Raw genomic sequence first — 20,151 nt, 5'->3', positions numbered from 1 at the left:
GTCCCTACCCAACAGTGGGCTCACAGTCTAAAAGGGGAGACAGAGAACAAAACCAAACATACTAACAAAATAAAATAAATAGAATAGATATGTACAAGTAAAATAGATAAATAAATAAATAGAGTAATAAATATGTACAAACATATATACATATATACAGGTGCTGTGGGGAAGGGAAGGAGGTAAGAAGGGGGGATGGAGAGGGGGACGAGGGGGAGAGGAAGGGAGGGGCTCCGTCTGGGAAGGCCTCCTGGAGGAGGTGAGCTCTCAGCAGGGCCTTGAAGGGAGGAAGGGAGCTAGTACTAAGCGCTGAACTGCAAATGCTCAGGAAAACGGTTAACAATGCTGATAGCCGTCTCCATCTGTGAGCAGGGCTTGTTTCTCTTTATTGCTGAATTGTGCTTTCCAAGCGCTTAGTACAGCGCTGTGCAGACGGTAAGCGCTCAATAAATACGATGGAATGAAGGAATGAGATCAGAAAGGAAAGAAAGGAAAAGGCTTTCTACCATCATCATCATCAATCGTATTTATTGAGCGCTTACTGTGTGCAGAGCACTGTACTAAGCGCTTGGGAAGGACAAGTTGGCAACATATAGAGACAGTCCCTACCCAACAGTGGGCTCACGGTCTAAAAGGGCCAACAGAATAATAATAATGGCATTTATTAAGTGCTTACTACGTGTAAAGCACTGTTCTAAGCGCTGGGGGAGTTACAAGGAGATCAGGTTGTCCCACATGGGGGGCTCACAGTCTTAATCCCCACTTTACAGATGAGGCCCAGAGAAGGTGTGACTTGCCCAAAGTCCCACGGGGGGCTCACAGTCTTAATCCCCACTTTACAGATGAGGCCCAGAGAAGGTGTGACTTGCCCAAAGTCCCACGGGGGGCTCACAGTCTTAATCCCCACTTTACAGATGAGGCCCAGAGAAGTTGTGACTTGCCCAAAGTCACCCAGCTAGCTTTACAGATGAGGCCCAGAGAAGTTGTGACTCGCCCAAAGTCCCACGGGGGGCTCACAGTCTTAATCCCCACTTTACAGATGAGGCCCAGAGAAGTTTGTGACTTGCCCAAAGTCACCCAGCTGGCAATGGGCAGAGCCGGGATTCGAACCCATGACCCCTGACTCCAAAGCCCGGGCTCATTCCCAGTTTCAAAGCCTTCTAATCCAATTTTCCGCTAGCAGGAATCTCAGCTCTTCGTACCGGACCTGAAATGAATTCGCTTAGCCCACAGCATCAAACAATTTAAACAAATATAAAAAAAAACGCACAAGCAAAAACCAGTCTTTATTCAAAGAAGATTTCACAAAAGTGGGTTTCCGGGAAGCCTCGTTAGCGCAGTAGGTAGCGCGTCAGTCTCATAATCTGAAGGTCGTGAGTTCGATCCTCACACGGGGCATCCGTTGTTTTTTTATTTTTCCTCCGGAATTTGCAACGCTCCAAAACACACTCGTGGAACTGATGACATCCCCCCAAATGCCCAACTGAACGGGGACTTGACGCAAACCTTTATTTATTGCACAATTTTAATTACACTCTGTCCGGAGAGAAGCACTTGAGAGAGAAAGGATAGAGCCCTTTTGTGGCCAAACCCACCCCTCATTCTCCCATTCCCTTTGATGGTGAGAAGAACCCCCTGATAAAAACAGTTTTGAACCCAGACAATTCTACACTTTTCTCCGTGGGCATAATAATAATAATAACAACAACAACAACAACAACAACAACAACAACAACAACAACAATAATAATAATAATAATAATATGTGTTAAGCGCTTACGATGTGAAAAACACTGTACTATCATCATCAATCATATTTATTGAGCGCTTACTATGTGCAGAGCACTGTACTAAGCGCTTGGGAAGTACAAATTGGCAACATCTAGAGACAGGCACTACCCACCAGTGGGCTCATAGTCTAAAAGGGGGAGACAGAGAACAAAACCAAACATACTAACAAAATAAAATAAATAGGATAGATAGGTACAAGTAAAATAAATAAATAAATAAATGGAGTAACAAATATGTACAAACATATCATCATCATCAATCGTATTTATTGAGCGCTTCCTATGTGCAGAGCACTGTACTAAGCGCTTGGGAAGTACAAATTGGCGACATATAGAGACAGGCCCTACCCACCAGTGGGCTCACAGTCTAAAAGGGGGAGACAGGGAACAAAACCAAACGTACTAACAAAATAAAATAAATAGGATAGATAGGTACAGGTAAAATAAATAAATAAATAAATAAATAGAGTAACAAATATGTACAAACATATCATCATCATCAATCGTATTTATTGAGCGCTTACTTAAGTAAGATGATCTCTAAGTGCCTTGAGCTCCCGAGAGAAAGGATCTCTGTGACTGCAAAGGTGTTATTATAAACACACATATAAATATATATATCATCATCATCATCATCATCATCATCAATCGTATTTATTGAGCGCTTACTACGTGCAGAGCACTGTACTAAGCGCTTGGGAAGTACAAATTGGCGACATATAGAGACAGGCCCTACCCAACAGTGGGCTCACAGTCTAAAAGGGGGAGACAGAGAACAAAACCAAACATACTAATAAAATAAAATAAATGGGATAGATATGTACAAGTAAAATAAATGAATAAATAAATAGAGTAATAAATATGCACAACCATATATACATATATACAGGTGCTGTGGGGAAGGGAAGGAGGTAAGATGGGGGGGATGGAGAGGGGGAGAGGAAGGAAGGAGGAGGGGTGATCTCTATTTGTTCCCGACTTGTCCTTCCCAAGGGCTTAGTCCAGCGCTCTACACACAGTAAGCGCTCAATAAATAGGATTGAATGAATAAATAGATCTGCTGCCCAATTGTACTTTCCCAGCGCTTAGTCCAGTGCTGTGCACACAGTAAGCGCTCAATAAATACGATTGATTGATCGACTGAATAAATAAATCCCCCTCGTCCCCCTCTCCATTCCCATCACTTTTAGACTGGGAGCCCACTGTTGGGTAGGGACTGTCCCTATATGTTGCCAATTTGTACTTCCCAAGCGCTTAGTACAGTGCTCTGCACACAGTAAGCGCTCAATAAATACGATTGATTGACTGAATAAATCCCCCTCGTCCCCCTCTCCATCCCCCCATCTTACCTCCTTCCCTTCCCCACTGCACCTGTATATATGTATATGTTTGTACAGATTTATTACTCTATTCATTTATTTTACTTGTACATATCTATTCTATTTATTTTATTTTGTTAGTATGTTTGGTTTTGTTCTCTGTCTCCCCCTTTTAGACTGTGAGCCCACTGTTGGGTAGGGACTGTCTCTATATGTTGCCAATTTGTACTTCCCAAGCGCTTAGTACAGTGCTCTGCACGTAGTAAGCGCTCAATAAATACGATTGATGATGATGATATGTTTGTACATATTTGTTACTCTATTTATTTATTTATTTTACTTGTACATATCTATTCTATTTATTTTATTTTGTTAGTATGTTTGGGAATTTCGTTCTCTGTCTCCCCCTTTTAGACTGTGAGCCCACTGTTGGGTAGGGACTGTCTCTATATGTTGCCAGCTTGGACTTCCCAAGCGCTTAGTACAGTGCTCTGCACACAGTAAGCGCTCAATAAATACGATTGAGGATCATGATAATAATGATGACTGAATAAATAAATCCCCCTCGTCCCCCTCTCCATCCCCGTCTCCATCTCTTTTAGACCGTGAGCCCACTGTTGGGTAGGGACCGTCTCTATATGTTGCCAACTTGTACTTCCCAAGCGCTTAGTACAGTGCTCTGCACACAGTAAGCGCTCAATAAATACGATTGATTGACTGAATAAATAAATCCCCCTCGTCCTCCCTCCATCCCCCATCTTACCTCCTTCCCTTCCCCACAGCACCTGTATATATGTATATATGTTTGTACATATTTAGTACTCTATTAATTTTTTTATTTGTCTTACTTGTACATATCTATTCGTACATATCTATTCTATTTATTTTATTTTGTTAGTATGTGTTTGGTTTTGTTCTCTGTCTCCCCCTTTTAGACTGTGAGCTCACTGTTGGGTAGGGACTGTATCTAGATGTTGCCAACTTGTACTTCCCAAGCGCTTAGTACAGTGCTCTGCACACAGTAAGCACTCAATAAATACGATTGATTGACTGAATAAATAAATCCCCCTCGTCCCCGTCTCCATCCCCTCATCTTACCTCCTTCCCCACAGCACCTGTATATATGTATATATGTTTGTACATATTTGTTCCTCTATTTATTTATTTATTTATTTTACTTGTACATATCTATTCTATTTATTTTATTTTGTTAGTATGTTTGGTTTTGTTCTCTGTCTCCCCCTTTTAGACTGTGAGCCCACTGGTGGGTAAGGACCGTCTCTATATGTTGCCGACTTGTACTTCCCAAGCGCTTAGTCCAGTGCTCTGCACACAGTAAGCGTTCAATAAATACGATTGATTGATCCCTTCCCCACAGCACCTGTATATATGTATATATGTTTGTATATATTTGTTACTCTATTTATTTATTTATTTATTTATTTTACTTGTACCTATCTATTCTATTTATTTTATTTTGTTAGTATGTTTGGTTTTGTTCTCTGTCTCCCCCTTTTAGACTGTGAGCCCACTGGTGGGTAGGGACCGTCTCTATATGTTGCCAACTTGTACTTCCCAAGCGCTTAGTACAGTGCTCTGCACACAGTAAGCGCTCAATAAATACGATTGATTGATTGACTGAATAAATAAATCCCCCTCACCCCCCTCTCCATCCCCCCATCTTACCTCCTTCCCTTCCCCACAGCACCTGTATATATGTATATATGTTTGTGCAGATTTATTACTCTATTAATTTTTTTTATTTATTTATCTTACTTGTACATATCTATTCTATTTTTGTTAGTATGTTTTGTTTTGTTGTCTATCTCCCCCTTCTAGACTGTGAGCCCCCTGTTGAGTAGGGACCGTCTCTTTATGTTGCCAACTTGTACTTCCCAAGCGCTTAGTACAGTGCTCTGCACACAGTAAGCGCTCAATAAATACGATTGATTGACTGAATAAATAAATCCCCCTCGTCCCCCTCTCCATCCCCCATCTTACCTCCTTCCCTTCCCCACAGCACCTGTATATATGTATATGTTTGTACATATTTAGTACTCTATTAATTTTTTTATTTATTTTACTTGTACATATCTATTCTATTTATTTTATTTTGTTAGCATGTTTGGTTTTGTTCTCTGTCTCCCCCTTCTAGAGTGTGAGCCCCATGTTGGGTAGGGATTGTCTCTATATGTTGCCCACTTGTACTTCCCAAGCGCTTAGTACAGTGCTCTGCACACAGTAAGCGCTCAATAAATATGATTGATTGACTGAACGAATGAATGAGATAATAATAATAATAATAATAATAATGGTATTTGTTAAGCACATACTATGTGCCATGCACTGTTCTAAGCGCTGAGATGAATCATGAATACGAATCGCAGGAAAGCAATGGACTGCGAGAAGGCTAATAATAATAATAATAATAATAATGGCATTTATTTATTTTTTTTATTTTTTATTTATTTTTTTTAATGGCATTTATTAAGCGCTTACTATGTGCAGAGCACTGTTCTAAGCGCTGGGGAATTTACAAGGTGATCAGGTTGTCCCACGTGGGGCTCACAGTCTTCATCCCCATTTTTTACAGATGAGGGAACTGAGGCCCAGAGAAGTTAAGTGACTTGCCCAAAGTCACACAGTTGACAAGTGGTGGAGCCGGGATTTGAACCCATGACCTCTGACTCCAAAGCCCGTGCTTTTTCCACTGAGCCACGCTGCTTCTCTAAGCGCTTTATTAAGCGCTTACTATGTGCAAAGCACTATTCTAGGCGTTGGGGAGGTTACAAGGTGATCAGGCTGTCCCCTGGGGGGCTCACAGTCGAAATCCCCATTTTACAGATGAGGTAACTGAGGCACAGAGAAGTGAAGTGACTTACCCAAGGTCACCCAGCTGACAATTGGCGGAGGAGGGATTTGAATCCATGACCTCTGACTCCAAAGCCCGTGCTTTTTCCTAGACTCCCCCCCACTCTAGACTGTGAGCTCCTTGTGGGCAGGGAATGCGTTGGCTTGTTGTTGTTGCATTGCACTGTACTCTCCCGAGCGCTTAGCACAGTGTTCTGCGCCCAGTAAGCGCTCAATAAATACGATTGCATGAATGAATGAACTGGCGCTGTTAAAAAGCGTGTCCAAAGAAATCAAGTGGGGGCGGATAATAAATCATCTAGGACCCTGGCTAATAAATGCCCCACAGCACTTCCGTATATATGTACACATTTATAATTATATTTATTTTGATTAATGATGTGTATATAGCTATAAGTCTTTTTATTTATAATAATGCTACTGATGCCTGTTTACTTGTTTTGATGTCTGTTTCCCCCCTTCTAGACTTTGAGCCCGCTGTGGTCAGGGATTGTCTATTTGTTGCTGAATTGGACTTCCCAAGCGCTTAGTATAGTGCTCTGCGCACAGTAAGTACCCAATGAATACGATTGAATGAATGAATAAATGAATGAAATACGGTTGAATGAATGAATGTAATAATAATAATGATGATGGCATTTGTTAAGCGCTTACTATGTGCCAAGCACTGTTCTAAGCGCTGGGGAATGTAGACTGTAAGCCCGGCGTGGGCAGGGATTGTCTCTCTTTATTGCGGAATTGTGCTTTCCAAGCGCTTAGTACAGTGCTCCGCACCCCAGTTAGCGCTCAATAAATACGACTGCGTGAATGAATGAATGTATGTAGACTGTAAGCCCAGCGTGGGCAGGGATTGTCTCTATTTCCGCATTGTACTTCCCAAGCGCTTAGTACAGTGCTCTGCACCCAGTAAACGCTCAATCAATACGATTGAATGAACATAGACTGTAAGTCCGGCGTGGGCAGGGATTGTCTCTATTGCGGAATTGTACTTTCCAAGCGCTTAGTACAGTGCTTTGCGCCCAGTGTGCCCTCAATAAATACGATTGCATGAATGAATGAATGAATGTAGACTGTGAGCCCGGCGTGGGCAGGGATTTTCTCTTTCCAAATTGTACTTCCCAAGCGCTTAGTACAGTTCCCAAGCGCTTAGTACAGTCCTGTACACCCACTAAACGCTCAATAAATACGATTGAATGAATGTAGACTGTAAGTCCGGCGTGGGCCGGGATTGTCTCTCTTTATTACCGAATGGTATTTTCCAAGCGCTTAGTACAGTCCTCTGCACCCACTAAACGCTCAATAAATACGATTGAATGAATGTAGACTGTAAATCCGGTGTGGGCCGGGATTGTCTCTCTTTATTATCGAATGGTATTTTCCAAGCGCTTAGTACAGTCCTCTGCACCCACTAAATGCTCAATAACTACGACTGAATGAATGTAGACTGTAAGTCCGGCGTGGGCCGGGATTGTCTCTCTTTATTTTCCAAGGGCTTAGTACAGTCCTCTACACCCACTAGACGCTCAATAAATACTATTGAATGAATGTAGACTGTAAATCCGGCATGGGCCGGGATTGTCCCTCTTTATTACCGAATGGTATTTTCCAAGCGCTTAGTACAGTCCTCTGCACCCACTAAACGCTCAATAAATACGATTGAATGAATGTAGACTGTAAATCCGGCGTGGACCGGGATTGTCCCTCTTTATTACCGAATGGTATTTTCCAAGCGCTTAGTACAGTCCTCTGCCCCCCCTAAACGCTCAATAAATACGATTGAACGAATGTAGACTGTAAGTCCGGCGTGAGCCGGGATTGTCTCTCTTTATTACCGAATGGTACTTTCCAAGCGCTTAGTACAGTCCTCCACACCCACTAAACGCTCAATAAATACGATTGAATGAATGTAGACTGTATGTCCGGCGTGGGCCGGGATTGTCTCTCTTTATTTTCCAAGCGCTTAGTACAGTCCTCTACACCCACTAAACGCTCAATAAATACTATCGAATGAATGTAGACTGTATGTCCGGCGTGGGCCAGAATTGTCTCTCTTTATTACCGAATGGCATTTTCCAAGTGCTTAGTACAGTCCTCTACACCCACTAAACGCTCAATAAATACGATTGAATGAATGTAGACTGTAAATCCGGCATGGGCCGGGAATGTCCCTCTTTATTACCGAATGGTATTTTCCAAGCGCTTAGTACAGTCCTCTGCACCCACTAAACGCTCAATAAATACCATTGAATGAAGGTAGTCTGTAAATCCGGCGTGGGCCGGAATTGTCTGTCTTTATTACCAAATGGTACTTTCGAAGCGCTTAGTACAGCCCTCTGCACCCACTAAACGCTCAATAAATACGATTGAATGAATGTAGACTGTAAATCCGGCATGGGCCAGGATTGTCTTTCTTTATTACTGAATGGTACTTTCCAAGCGCTTAGTACAGTCCTCTGCACCCACTAAACGCTCAATAAATACGATTGAATGAATGTAGACTGTAAGTCCGGCGTGGGCCGGGATTGTCTCTCTTTATTTTCCAAGCGCTTAGTACAGTCCTCTGCACCCACTAAACGCTCAATAAATACGATTGAATGAATGTAGACTGTAAGTCCGGCGTGGGCCGGGATTGTCTCTCTTTATTTTCCAAGCGCTTAGTACAGTCCTCTACACCCACTAAACGCTCAATAAATACGATCGAATGAATGTGGACTGTAAGTCCGGCGTGGGCCGGGATTATCTCTCTTTATTACCGAATGGTATTTTCCAAGCGCTTAGTACAGTCCTCTGCACCCACTAAACGCTCAATAAATACGATTGAATGAATGTAGACTGTAAATCCGGCGTGGGCCGGGGTTGTCCCTCTTTATTACCGAATGGTATTTTCCAAACGCTTAGTACAGTCCTCTGCACCCACTAAATGCTCAATAAATACGATTGAATGAATGTAGACTGAAAGTCCGGCGTGGGCCGGGATTGTCTCTCTTTATTACCAAATGGTCCTTTCCAAGCGCCTAGTACAGTGCTCAGCGCTCAGTGTGCGCTCAACAAGTACGAATGACTGAATGAATGAATGTAGAGGCGTGGGCAGGGCCTGCCTCTCTTTATTGCTGAATTGTCCGATAATAATAATAATGACGACATTTTTATTAAGCGCTTACTCTGTGCCAGGCACTGTTCTAAGCGCTGGAGAGTTTACAAGGTGGTCACAGTCTTCATCCCCATTTTCCAGATGAGGTAACTGAGGCACAGAGAAGTGACTCGCCCCAGCTAGGTGGCGGAGGCGGAATTTGAACCCATGACCCCGGGCTCCCAAGCCCGGGCTCTTTCCACCGAGCCACACTGCTTCCCGGCGGCTAATACAGTGCTCTGCGCCCCCAGTAGGCGCTCAATAAATACCACCCGCCCCTTCCCCCTTGAAAGAGGCCAGGGCCCGGTCTCTAAGCGACGGGCGCGTGCCCGTGGCGGCTGGCTATTGCGCATGCGCGGGAGCCGCTTTCTCCGCGCACGGCCGCGCGCCGGCGTCGTGCGCGTCCTCGCTCCGACGGGGCGGCGCGCGCCCTCAGCCTGCGGCCCGGCGGGATTCCGCGCGTGCGCAGCAGCCGCCCTCTCGCCCCTCCCCACCCCAGCCCGAGCTCGGCCGCGCGCATGCGTCGTGCGGGTCCCCGCCTTGACGCTTAGAACGGTGCTTTGCACATAGTAAGCGCTTAATAAATGCCATTATTATTATTCGACGGGGCGGTGGGATTCCGCGCGTGCGCAGAAGCCGCTCTCTCGCCCCCCCCCCAGCACGGCCGCGCGCCTGCGTCTTGCGTGTCCTCGCCTCGACGCTTAGAACAGTGCTTTGCACATAGCGCTTAATTAATGCCATTATTATTCCCTTCAAGGCCCTGCTGAGAGCTCACCTCCTCCAGGAGGCCTTCCCAGACTGAGCCCCTTCCTTCCTCTCCCCCTCATCCCCCTCTCCATCCCCCCATCTTACCTCCTTCCCTTCCCCACAGCACCTGTATATATGTATATATGTTTGTATGTATTTATTACTCTATTTATTTTACTTGTACGTATATCTATTCTATTTATTTTATTAGTATGTTTGGTTTTGTTCTCCGTCTCCCCCTTTTAGACTGTGAGCCCACTGTTGGGTAGGGACTGTCTCTATATGTTGCCCACTTGTACTTCCCAAGCGCTTAGTACAGTGCTCTGCACATAGTAAGCGCTCAATAAATACGATTGATGATGATGATGATTCAACGGGGCGGCGCACGCCCTCACCCTGCGGCGAGGTAGAGTTTAAAAGACTTTTTAGACTATGAGCCTTTTAGACTGTGAGCCCACTGTTGGGTAGGGACTGTCTCTATATGTTGCCAATTTGTACTTCCCAAGCGCTTAGTACAGTGCTCTACACATAGTAAGCGCTCAATAAATACGATTGATGATGTTGATGATGATTCCCTTCAGAGCCCTGAGCTCACCTCCTCCAGGAGGCCCTCCCAGACTGAGCCCCCTCCTTCCTCCCCCCTCCTCCCCTGGCCTTACCTCCTTCCCCTCCCCACAGCACCTGTATATATGTATATATGTTTGTACGTATTTATTACTCTATTTATTTTACTTGTACATATCTATTCTATTTGTTTTATTTTGTTAGTACGTTTGGTTTTGTTCTCCGTCTCCCCCTTTTAGACTGTGAGCCCACTGTTGGGTAGGGACTGTCTCTATATGTTGCCAACTTGTACTTCCCAAGAGCTTAGTACAGTGCTCTGCACACAGTAAGTGCTCAATAAATACGATTGATTGATTGATTACTCTATTTTATTTGTACATATTCTATTTATTTTGTTTTGTTAATATCTTTTGTTTTGTTGTCTGTCTCCCCCTTCTAGACTGTGAGCCCGCTGTTGGGTAGGGACCATCTCTATTATGTTGGCAACTTGGACTTCCCAAGCGCCTAGTACAGTGCTGTGCACACAGTAAGCGCTCAATAAATACGGTTGAATGAATGAATGAATGAGCTGCTTTCTCGCCCCTCTCCCGCCCCGCCCCAGCACGGCCGGGCGCCGGCATCGTTTGGGCCCGCGCTTCGACGCTTAGAACAGTGTTTTGCACATAGTAAGCGCTTAATAAAGGTCATTATTATTATTCGACGGGGCGGCGCGGCGGGATTGCGCGCGTGCGCAGGAGCCGCTTTTTCGCGCGCCGGCGTCGTGCGGGTTCTCGCAATCAACTGTGTCATATTGTATTTCCTGAAACGTTTAGTACAATGCTGCAATAATAATAATAATGGTATTTGTTAAGTGCTATGTGCCAAGCACTGTTCTAAACGCTGGGGTAGATACAGGGTAATCAGGTTGTCCCACATGGGGCTCACAGTTTTAATCCCCATTTTGCAGAGGAGGTAAGTGAAGCACAGAGAAGTTGAGTGACTTGCCCAAGGTCACACAGCAGACAAGTGGAGGAATCGGCGTTAGAACCCACGTCCTCTGACTCCCAAGCCTGCGCCCTTTCCACTAAGGCGCACTGCTTCTCTCTGGTGACTTGATACCTGTCCACGTTTTGTTTTGTTGTCTGTCTCCCCCTTCTACACCGAGACCGTTGTTGGGTAGGGACCGTCCCTATATTTCGCCAACTTGTACTTCCCAAGCGCACAAGTTCTAAGCGCCGCCCGTCGTTCATTCAATCGTATTTATTGAGCGCTTACGGTGTGCAAAGCACTGTCCTAAGCGTTGAGGCGAGGACCCGCACGACGCAGGCGCGCGGCCGTGCTCGGCCGGGCGAGAAAGTGGCTCCTGCGCACGCGCGGAATCCCACCGCCCCGTCGATTAATAATAATGGCATTTATTAAGCACTCAACTGTTCTAGTCCTTTTAGACTGTGAGCCCACTGTTGGGTAGGGACTGTCTCTATACGTTGCCAACTTGTACTTCCCAAGAGCTTAGTACAGTGCTCTGCACACAGTGACATGGGTTTGAACGTTTGAACATGGGTTCAAATCCCGGCTCCACCACTTGTCAACTGTGTGACTTTGGGCAAGTCTTCACTTCTCTGGGCCTCAGTTCCCTCATCTATAAAATGGGGATGAAGACTGTGAGCCCCACGTGGGACAGCCTGATCACCTTGTAAATTCCCCAGCGCTTAGAACAGTGCTCTGCACATAGTAAGCGCTTAATAAATGCCATTATAAAAAAAAGTAAGTGCTCAATAAATACGATTGATTGATTGATTGATTGATTCTAAGAGTCGGAGCGAGGACCTCTTCCTCCCTTCAAGGCCCTACTGAGAGCTCACCTCCTCCAGGAGGCCTTCCCAGACTGAGCCCCTTCCTTCCTCTCCCCCTCGTCCCCCTCTCCATCCCCCGCATCTTACCTCCTTCTCTTCCCCACAGCACCTGTATATATGTATATATGTTTGTACATATTTATTACTCTATTTATGTATTTATTTTACTTGTACCTATCTATTCTATTTATTTTATTTTGTTAATATGTTTGGTTTTGTTCTCCGTTTCCCCCTTCTAGACTGTGAGCCCACTGTTGGGTAGGGACTGTCTCTATATGTTGCCAGCTTGTACTTCCCAAGCAATTAGTCCAGTGCTCTGCACCCAATAAGCGCTCAATAATACGATTGATTGATTGATTGATTGATTGACTGAGAGAGCGGCTCCTGCGCACGCGCGGAACCCCGCCGCGCCGCAGGCTGAGGGCACGCGCCGCCCCGTCGAAGCGAGGACGCGCACGGCGCCGGCGCGCGGCCGTGCTCGGAGAAAGCGGCTCCCGCGCATGCGCGAAAAAGCCAGCCGCCACGGGCACGCGCCCGCCGCGTAGCATGATCATCATCATCAGTCGTATTTATTAAGCGCTTCCTGTGTGCAGAGCACTGTACTAAGCGCTTGGGAAGTACAAATTGGCAACATATAGAGACAGTCCCTACCCAACAGTGGGCTCCCAGTCTAGAAGGAGGCCCACCTCCTCCAGGAGGCCTTCCCAGACTGAGCCCCTTCCTTCCTCTCCCCCTCGTCCCCCTCTCCATCCCCCCATCTTACCTCCTTCCCTTCCCCACAGCACCTGTATATACGTATATATGTTTGTACATATTTATTACTCTATTTATTTATTCATTTTATTTGTACATATCTATTCTATTTATTTTATTTTGTTAGTATGTTTGGTTTTGTTCTCTGTCTCCCCGTTTTAGACTGTGAGCCCACTGTTGGGTAGGGACTGCCTCTATATGTTGCCAGCTTGTACTTCTCAAGCGCTTAGTCCAGTGCTCTGCACACATTAAGCGCTCAATAAATACGATTGATTGATTGATTGTTGGGTAGGGACCGTCTCTATATGTTGCCAATTTGTACTTCCCAAGCGCTTAGTCCAGTGCTCTGCACCCAGTGAGCGCTCAATAAATACGATTGATTGATTCTGAGTCGGAGCGAGGACCCTGTGAGCCCACTGCTGGGTAGGGACTGTCTCTATATGTTACCAACTTGTACTTCCCAAGCGCTTAGCACAGTGCTCTGCACACAGTAAGCGCTCAATAAATACGATTGATGTTGATGACCCGCACGACGCCTGCGCGCGGCCGAGCTCGGGCTGGGGTGGGGAGGGGCGAGAGGGCGGCTCCTGCGCACGCGCGGAATCCCGCCGGGCCGCAGGCTGAGGGCGCGCACCGCCCCGTCGGAGCGAGGACGCGCACGACGCCGGCGCGCGGCCGTGCGCGGAGAAAGCGGCTCCCGCGCATGCGCGAAAGCCAGCCGCCACGGGCACGCGCCCGCCGCTTAGAGACCGGGCCCTTGCCTCTTTTAAGGGGGAAGGGGCGGGTGGTATTTATTGAGCGCCTACTGGGGGCGCAGAGCACTGTATTAGACGCCGGGAAGCAGTGTGGCTCGGTGGAAAGAGCCCGGGCTTGGGAGCCCGAGGTCATGGGTTCAAATTCCGCCCCCGCCACCTAGCTGGGGCGAGTCACTTCTCTGTGCCTCAGTTACCTCATCTGGAAAATGGGGATGAAGACTGTGATCACCTTGTAAACTCTCCAGCGCTTAGAACAGTGCCTGGCACAGAGTAAGCGCTTAATTAAAATGCCGTCATTATTATTATTATCGGATAATTCAGCAACAAAGAGAGGCAGGCCCTGCCCACGCCTCTATATTCATTCATTCAGTCATTCGTACTTGTTGAGCGCACACTGAGCACTGTACTAGGCGCTTGGAAAGGACCATTCGGTAATAAAGAGAGACAATCCCGGCCCACGCCGGACATACAGTCTACATTCATTCAATAGTATTTATTGAGCGTTTAGTGGGTGTAGAGGACTGTACTAAGCGCTTGGGAATTAGAGAGACAATCCCGGCCCACGCCGGACTTACAGTCTACATTCATTCAATCGTATTTATTGAGCGTTTAGTGGGTGCAGAGGACTGTACTAAGCGCTTGGAAAATACCATTCAGTAATAGAGACAATCCCGGCCCACGCCAGACATACAGTCTACATTCATTCGATAGTATTTATTGAGCGTTTAGTGGGTGTAGAGGACTGTACTAAGCGCTTGGAAATTAAAGAGAGACAATCACGCTGGACATACAGTCTACATTCATTCGATCGTATTGAGCGTTTAGTGGGTGCAGAGGACTGTACTAAGCGCTTGGAAAACACCATTCGGTAATAAAGAGAGACAATCCCCGCCCACGCCGGACATACAGTCTACATTCATTCGATCGTATTTATTGAGCGTTTAGTGGGTGTAGAGGACTGTACTAAGTGCTTGGAAATTAAAGAGAGACAATCACGCTGGACATACAGTCTACATTCATTCGATCGTATTTATTGAGCGTTTAGTGGGTGCAGAGGACTGTACTAAGCGCTTGGAAAACACCATTCGGTAATAAAGAGAGACAATCCCCGCCCACGCCGGACATACAGTCTACATTCATTCGATCGTATTTATTGAGCGTTTAGTGGGTGTAGAGGACTGTACTAAGCGCTTGGAAAATACCATTCGGTAATAAAGAGAGACAATCCCCGCCCAGGCCGGACATACAGTCTACATTCATTCGATAGTATTTATTGAGCGTTTAGTGGGTTTAGAGGACTGTACTAAGCGCTTGGAAATTAAAGAGAGACAATCACGCCAGACATACAGTCTACATTCATTCGATAGTATTTATTGAGCGTTTAGTGGGTGTAGAGGACTGTACTAAGCGCTTGGAAAATACCATTCAGTAATAAAGAGAGACAATCCCCGCCCACGCCGGACATACAGTCTACATTCATTCAGTCGTATTTATTGAGCGTTTAGTGGGTGTGGAGGACTGTACTAAGCGCTTGGAAATTAAAGAGAGACAATCCCGCATTCAATCGTATTTATTGAGCGTTTAGTGGGTGTAGAGGACTGTACTAAGCGCTTGGAAATTAAAGAGAGACAATCACGCCGGACATACAGCCTACATTCATTCGATAGTATTTATTGAGCGTTTAGTGGGTGCAGAGGACTGTACTAAGCGCTTGGAAAATACCATTCGGTAATAAAGAGAGACAATCCCGGCCCACGCCGGACATACTGTCTACATTCATTCGATAGTAGTTACTGAGCGTTTAGTGGGTGTAGAGGACTGTACTAAGCGCTTGGAAATTAAAGAGAGACAATCACGCCGGACACACAGTCTACATTCATTCGGTAGTATTTATTGAGCGTTTAGTGGGTGCAGAGGACTGTACTAAGCGCTTGGAAATTAAAGAGAAACAATCACGCCGGACATACAGTCTACATTCATTCGATAGTATTTATTGAGCGTTTAGTGGGTGCAGAGGACTGTACTAAGCGCTTGGAAAATACCATTCAGTAATAAAGAGAGACAATCCCCGCCCACGCCGGACATACAGTCTACATTCATTCAGTCGTATTTATTGAGCGTTTAGTGGGTGTGGAGGACTGTACTAAGCGCTTGGAAATTAAAGAGAGACAATCCCGCATTCAATCGTATTTATTGAGCGTTTAGTGGGTGTAGAGGACTGTACTAAGCGCTTGGAAATTAAAGAGAGACAATCACGCCGGACATACAGCCTACATTCATTCGATAGTATTTATTGAGCGTTTAGTGGGTGCAGAGGACTGTACTAAGCGCTTGGAAAATACCATTCGGTAATAAAGAGAGACAATCCCGGCCCACGCCGGACATACTGTCTACATTCATTCGATAGTAGTTACTGAGCGTTTAGTGGGTGTAGAGGACTGTACTAAGCGCTTGGAAATTAAAGAGAGACAATCACGCCGGACACACAGTCTACATTCATTCTGTAGTATTTATTGAGCGTTTAGTGGGTGCAGAGGACTGTACTAAGCGCTTGGAAATTAAAGAGAAACAATCACGCCGGACATACAGTCTACATTCATTCGATAGTATTTATTGAGCGTTTAGTGGGTGCAGAGGACTGTACTAAGCGCTTGGAAAATACCATTCGGTAATAAAGAGAGACAATCCCGGCCCACGCCGGACTTACAGTCTACATTCATTCAATCGTATTTATTGAGCGTTTAGTGGGTGCAGAGGACTGTACTAAGCGCTTGGAAAATACCATTCGGTAATAACGAGAGACAATTCCCGCCCACGCCGGGCATACAGTCTACATTCATTCGGTAGTATTTATTGAGCGTTTAGTATGTGTAGAGGACTGTACTAAGCGCTTGGAAATTAAAGAGAGACAATCACGCCGGACATACAGCCTACATTCATTCGGTAGTATTTATTGAGCGTTTAGTGGGTGCAGAGGACTGTACTAAGCGCTTGGAAATTAAAGAGAAACAATCACGCCGGACATACAGTCTACATTCATTCGATAGTATTTATTGAGCGTTTAGTGGGTGCAGAGGACTGTACTAAGCGCTTGGAAAATACCATTCGGTAATAAAGAGAGACAATCCCGGCCCACGCCGGACTTACAGTCTACATTCATTCAATCGCATTTATTGAGCGTTTAGTGGGTGCAGAGGACTGTACTAAGCGCTTGGAAAATGCCATTCGGTAATAAAGAGAGACAATCGCGGCCCACGCCGGACATACAGTCTACATTCATTCGGTAGTATTTATTGAGCGTTTAGTATGTGTAGAGGACTGTACTAAGCGCTTGGAAATTAAAGAGAGACAATCACGCCGGACATACAGCCTACATTCATTCGGTAGTATTTATTGAGCGTTTAGTGGGTGTAGAGGACTGTACTAAGCGCTTGGAAATTAAAGAGAGACAATCCCGGCCCACGCCGGCCTGACAGTCTACATTTATTCAATCGTATTTATCGAGCGTTTAGAAAGCGGCTCCCGCGCATGCGCGGAAAACCAGCCGCCACGGGCACGCGCCCTCGCCCCGCGGCGCGATCGCGCGCGTGCGCAGGAGCGGCTCTCCGGCCCGCCGCGGCCGCGTCACGCGGCCGGAGGGGGCGGGCCGGCGCGCTCCCGCGGGCGTCGGGGACGCGCCCCCCGTTCGTCCGTCCCTCAGTGCGGGCCCCGGGATGGCGGTGTGCGCCCGGTTGTGCGGGGTGGGGCAGGGCCGGGGCTGCCGGCGGCGGCGGCAGCAGCAGCAGCAGCAGCGAAAGGGTCCGGACGGCGAGCAGGACACCGACCCTGAGGAGGAGAGGATCGAGGGCGGCCCCATGCCGGCGGCCCCTCAGCCGGCGTCGTCGTCCCCTCAGCCGTCGTCGTCCCCTCAGCCGTCGTCGTCCCCTCAGCCGCCGCCGTCGTCGTCCCCTCAGCCGCCGCCGTCGTCGTCCCCTCAGCCGCCGCCGTCGTCGTCCCCTCAGCCGCCGCCGTCGTCGTCCCCTCAGCCTCCGCTCCCGCCGCCCCCCCGCCGCTCCCTGCTGGAGCTTCCCCCGGAGCTGCTGGTGGAGATCTTCGCCTCCCTGCCGGGCACCGACCTGCCCAGCCTGGCGCGAGTCTGCACCAAGTTCCGCCGGATCCTCCACACCGACACCATCTGGAGGCGCCGCTGCCGGGAGGGTGAGGCGGGGGCCTTCGCCCCTTCGTTCATTCAGCCGTGTTTATCATCATCCTCCTCATCATCCATCGTCTTTATGGAGCGCTTACTATGTGCAGAGCGCTGTACTAAGCGCTTGGGAAGTCCAAGAGACGGTCCCTACCCAACAGTGTGGGCTCACGGTCTAAAAGGGTTTATCGAGCCCTCACTGTGGGCACAGCTCTCCCCCGAGCGCTTGGGAATCATCATCATCATCATCAATCGTATTTATTGAGCGCTTACTATGTGCAGAGCACTGTACTGAATCAATCAATCAATCAATCGTATTTATTGAGCGCTTACTGTGTGCAGAGCACTGGACGAAGCGCTTGGGAAGTCCAAGTCGGCAACATATGGAGACAGTCCCTACCCAGCGGTGGGCTCACAGTCTGAAAAGGGGGAGACGGAGAACAAAACCAAACAGACTAATAAAATCAAATAAATAGAATAGATAGGTACAGACATATAGACATATATACAGGTGCTGTGGGGAAGGGAAGGAGGTAAGATGGGGGGATGGAGGGGGGGCGAGGGGGAGAGGAAGGAAGGGGCTCAGTCTGGGAAGGCCTCCTGGAGGAGGTGAGGTCTCAGTAGGGCAGTACGGGTCGGCCCCATTCGTTCATTCAGTCGTGTTTAGTGAGGGCTTACGGTAAGCGCTTGGGAAGTACAAGTTGGCCACCTTCATTCATTCATTCAGTCGTTTTTATTGAGCGCTTACTGTGGGCAGAGCACTGGACTGAGCGCCTGGGAAGTACAGGTTGGCCCCATTCATTCATTCAGTCGTGTTTAGTGAGGGCTTACGGTACGCGCTTGGGAAGTACAAGTTGGCCACCTTCATTCATTCATTCAGTCGTTTTTATTGAGCGCTTACTGTGGGCAGAGCACTGGACTGAGCGCTTGGGAAGTACAAGTTGGCCACATTCAGTCATTCAGTCGTATTTATTGAGTGCTTACGGTACGCGCTTGGGAAGTACAAGTTGGCCACCTTCATTCATTCAGTCGTATTTATTGAGCGCTTACTGTGGGCAGAGCACTGGACTGAGCGCCTGGGAAGTACAAGTTGGCCACCTTCATTCATTCAGCCGTTTTTATTGAGCGCTTAGACTGTGAGCCCACTCTTTTAGACTGTGAGCCCACTGTTGGGTAGGGACTGTCTCTATATGTTGCCAACTTGTACTTCCCAAGCGCTTAGTACAGTGCTCTGCACACAGTAAGCGCTCAGTAAATACGATTGATTGATTGATTGATTGATTGACTGAGCGCTTGGGAAGTACAGGTTGGCCCCATTCGTTCATTCAGTCGTGTTTAGTGAGGGCTTACGGTACGCGCTTGGGAAGTACAAGTTGGCCACCTTCATTCATTCAGTCGTTTTTATTGAACGCTTACTGTGGGCAGAGCACTGGACTGAGCGCCTGGGAAGTACAAGTTGGCCACCTTCATTCATTCAGCCGTTTTTATTGAGCGCTTAGACTGTGAGCCCACTCTTTTAGACTGTGAGCCCACTGTTGGGTAGGGACTGTCTCTATATGTTGCCAACTTGTACTTCCCAAGCGCTTAGTACAGTGCTCTGCACACAGTAAGCGCTCAGTAAATACGATTGATTGATTGATTGATTGATTGACTGAGCGCTTGGGAAGTACAGGTTGGCCCCATTCGTTCATTCAGTCGTGTTTAGTGAGGGCTTACGGTACGCGCTTGGGAAGTACAAGTTGGCCACCTTCATTCATTCAGTCGTTTTTATTGAGCGCTTACTGTGGGCAGAGCACTGCACTAAGCGCTTGGGAAGTACAAGGTGGCCACCTTCATTCATTCAGCCGTTTTTATTGAGCGCTTAGACTGTGAGCCCACTCTTTTAGACTGTGAGCCCACTGTTGGGTAGGGACTGTCTCTATATGTTGCCAACTTGTACTTCCCAAGCGCTTAGTACAGTGCTCTGCACACAGTAAGCGCTCAGTAAATACGATTGATTGATTGATTGATTGATTGACTGAGCGCTTGGGAAGTACAGGTTGGCCCCATTCGTTCATTCAGTCGTGTTTAGTGAGGGCTTACGGTACGCGCTTGGGAAGTACAAGTTGGCCACCTTCATTCATTCAGTCGTTTTTATTGAACGCTTACTGTGGGCAGAGCACTGGACTGAGCGCCTGGGAAGTACAAGTTGGCCACCTTCATTCATT

The 20,151-nt window shown here is 47.1% G+C and overlaps 1 protein-coding gene and 1 non-coding gene across 4 annotated transcripts in view; both read left to right on the top strand.

Moving 5' to 3' along the window:
• Positions 1–1,325: 1,325 nt before the first annotated feature.
• Positions 1,326–1,398, top strand: TRNAM-CAU. Its single transcript has one exon. It is a non-coding gene; the product is annotated as a tRNA-Met (tRNA).
• Positions 1,399–17,460: 16,062 nt separating this feature from the next.
• The window catches only part of FBXO31 (F-box protein 31), a 54,595-nt gene continuing 51,904 nt past the window's right edge, over positions 17,461–20,151 (top strand). The window contains exons 1-2 of one of the 3 annotated variants that reach the window (XM_038753454.1): positions 17,461–17,621; positions 17,763–17,958. In XM_038753454.1, coding sequence (XP_038609382.1) covers positions 17,475–17,621; positions 17,763–17,958 — 343 coding nt within the window. In that variant the 5' untranslated portion in view covers positions 17,461–17,474. Of the gene's footprint in view, positions 17,625–17,762; positions 17,959–20,151 lie in introns of those variants that run through there. The other 2 variants (XM_038753455.1, XM_038753451.1) reach the window with 2 other exon arrangements.

The sequence above is a fragment of the Tachyglossus aculeatus genome, chromosome 11 (genome assembly GCF_015852505.1).
Source record: "Tachyglossus aculeatus isolate mTacAcu1 chromosome 11, mTacAcu1.pri, whole genome shotgun sequence".
Lineage (NCBI taxonomy): Eukaryota > Metazoa > Chordata > Mammalia > Monotremata > Tachyglossidae > Tachyglossus > Tachyglossus aculeatus.
This window is presented reverse-complemented; position numbering and strand designations above follow the sequence as displayed.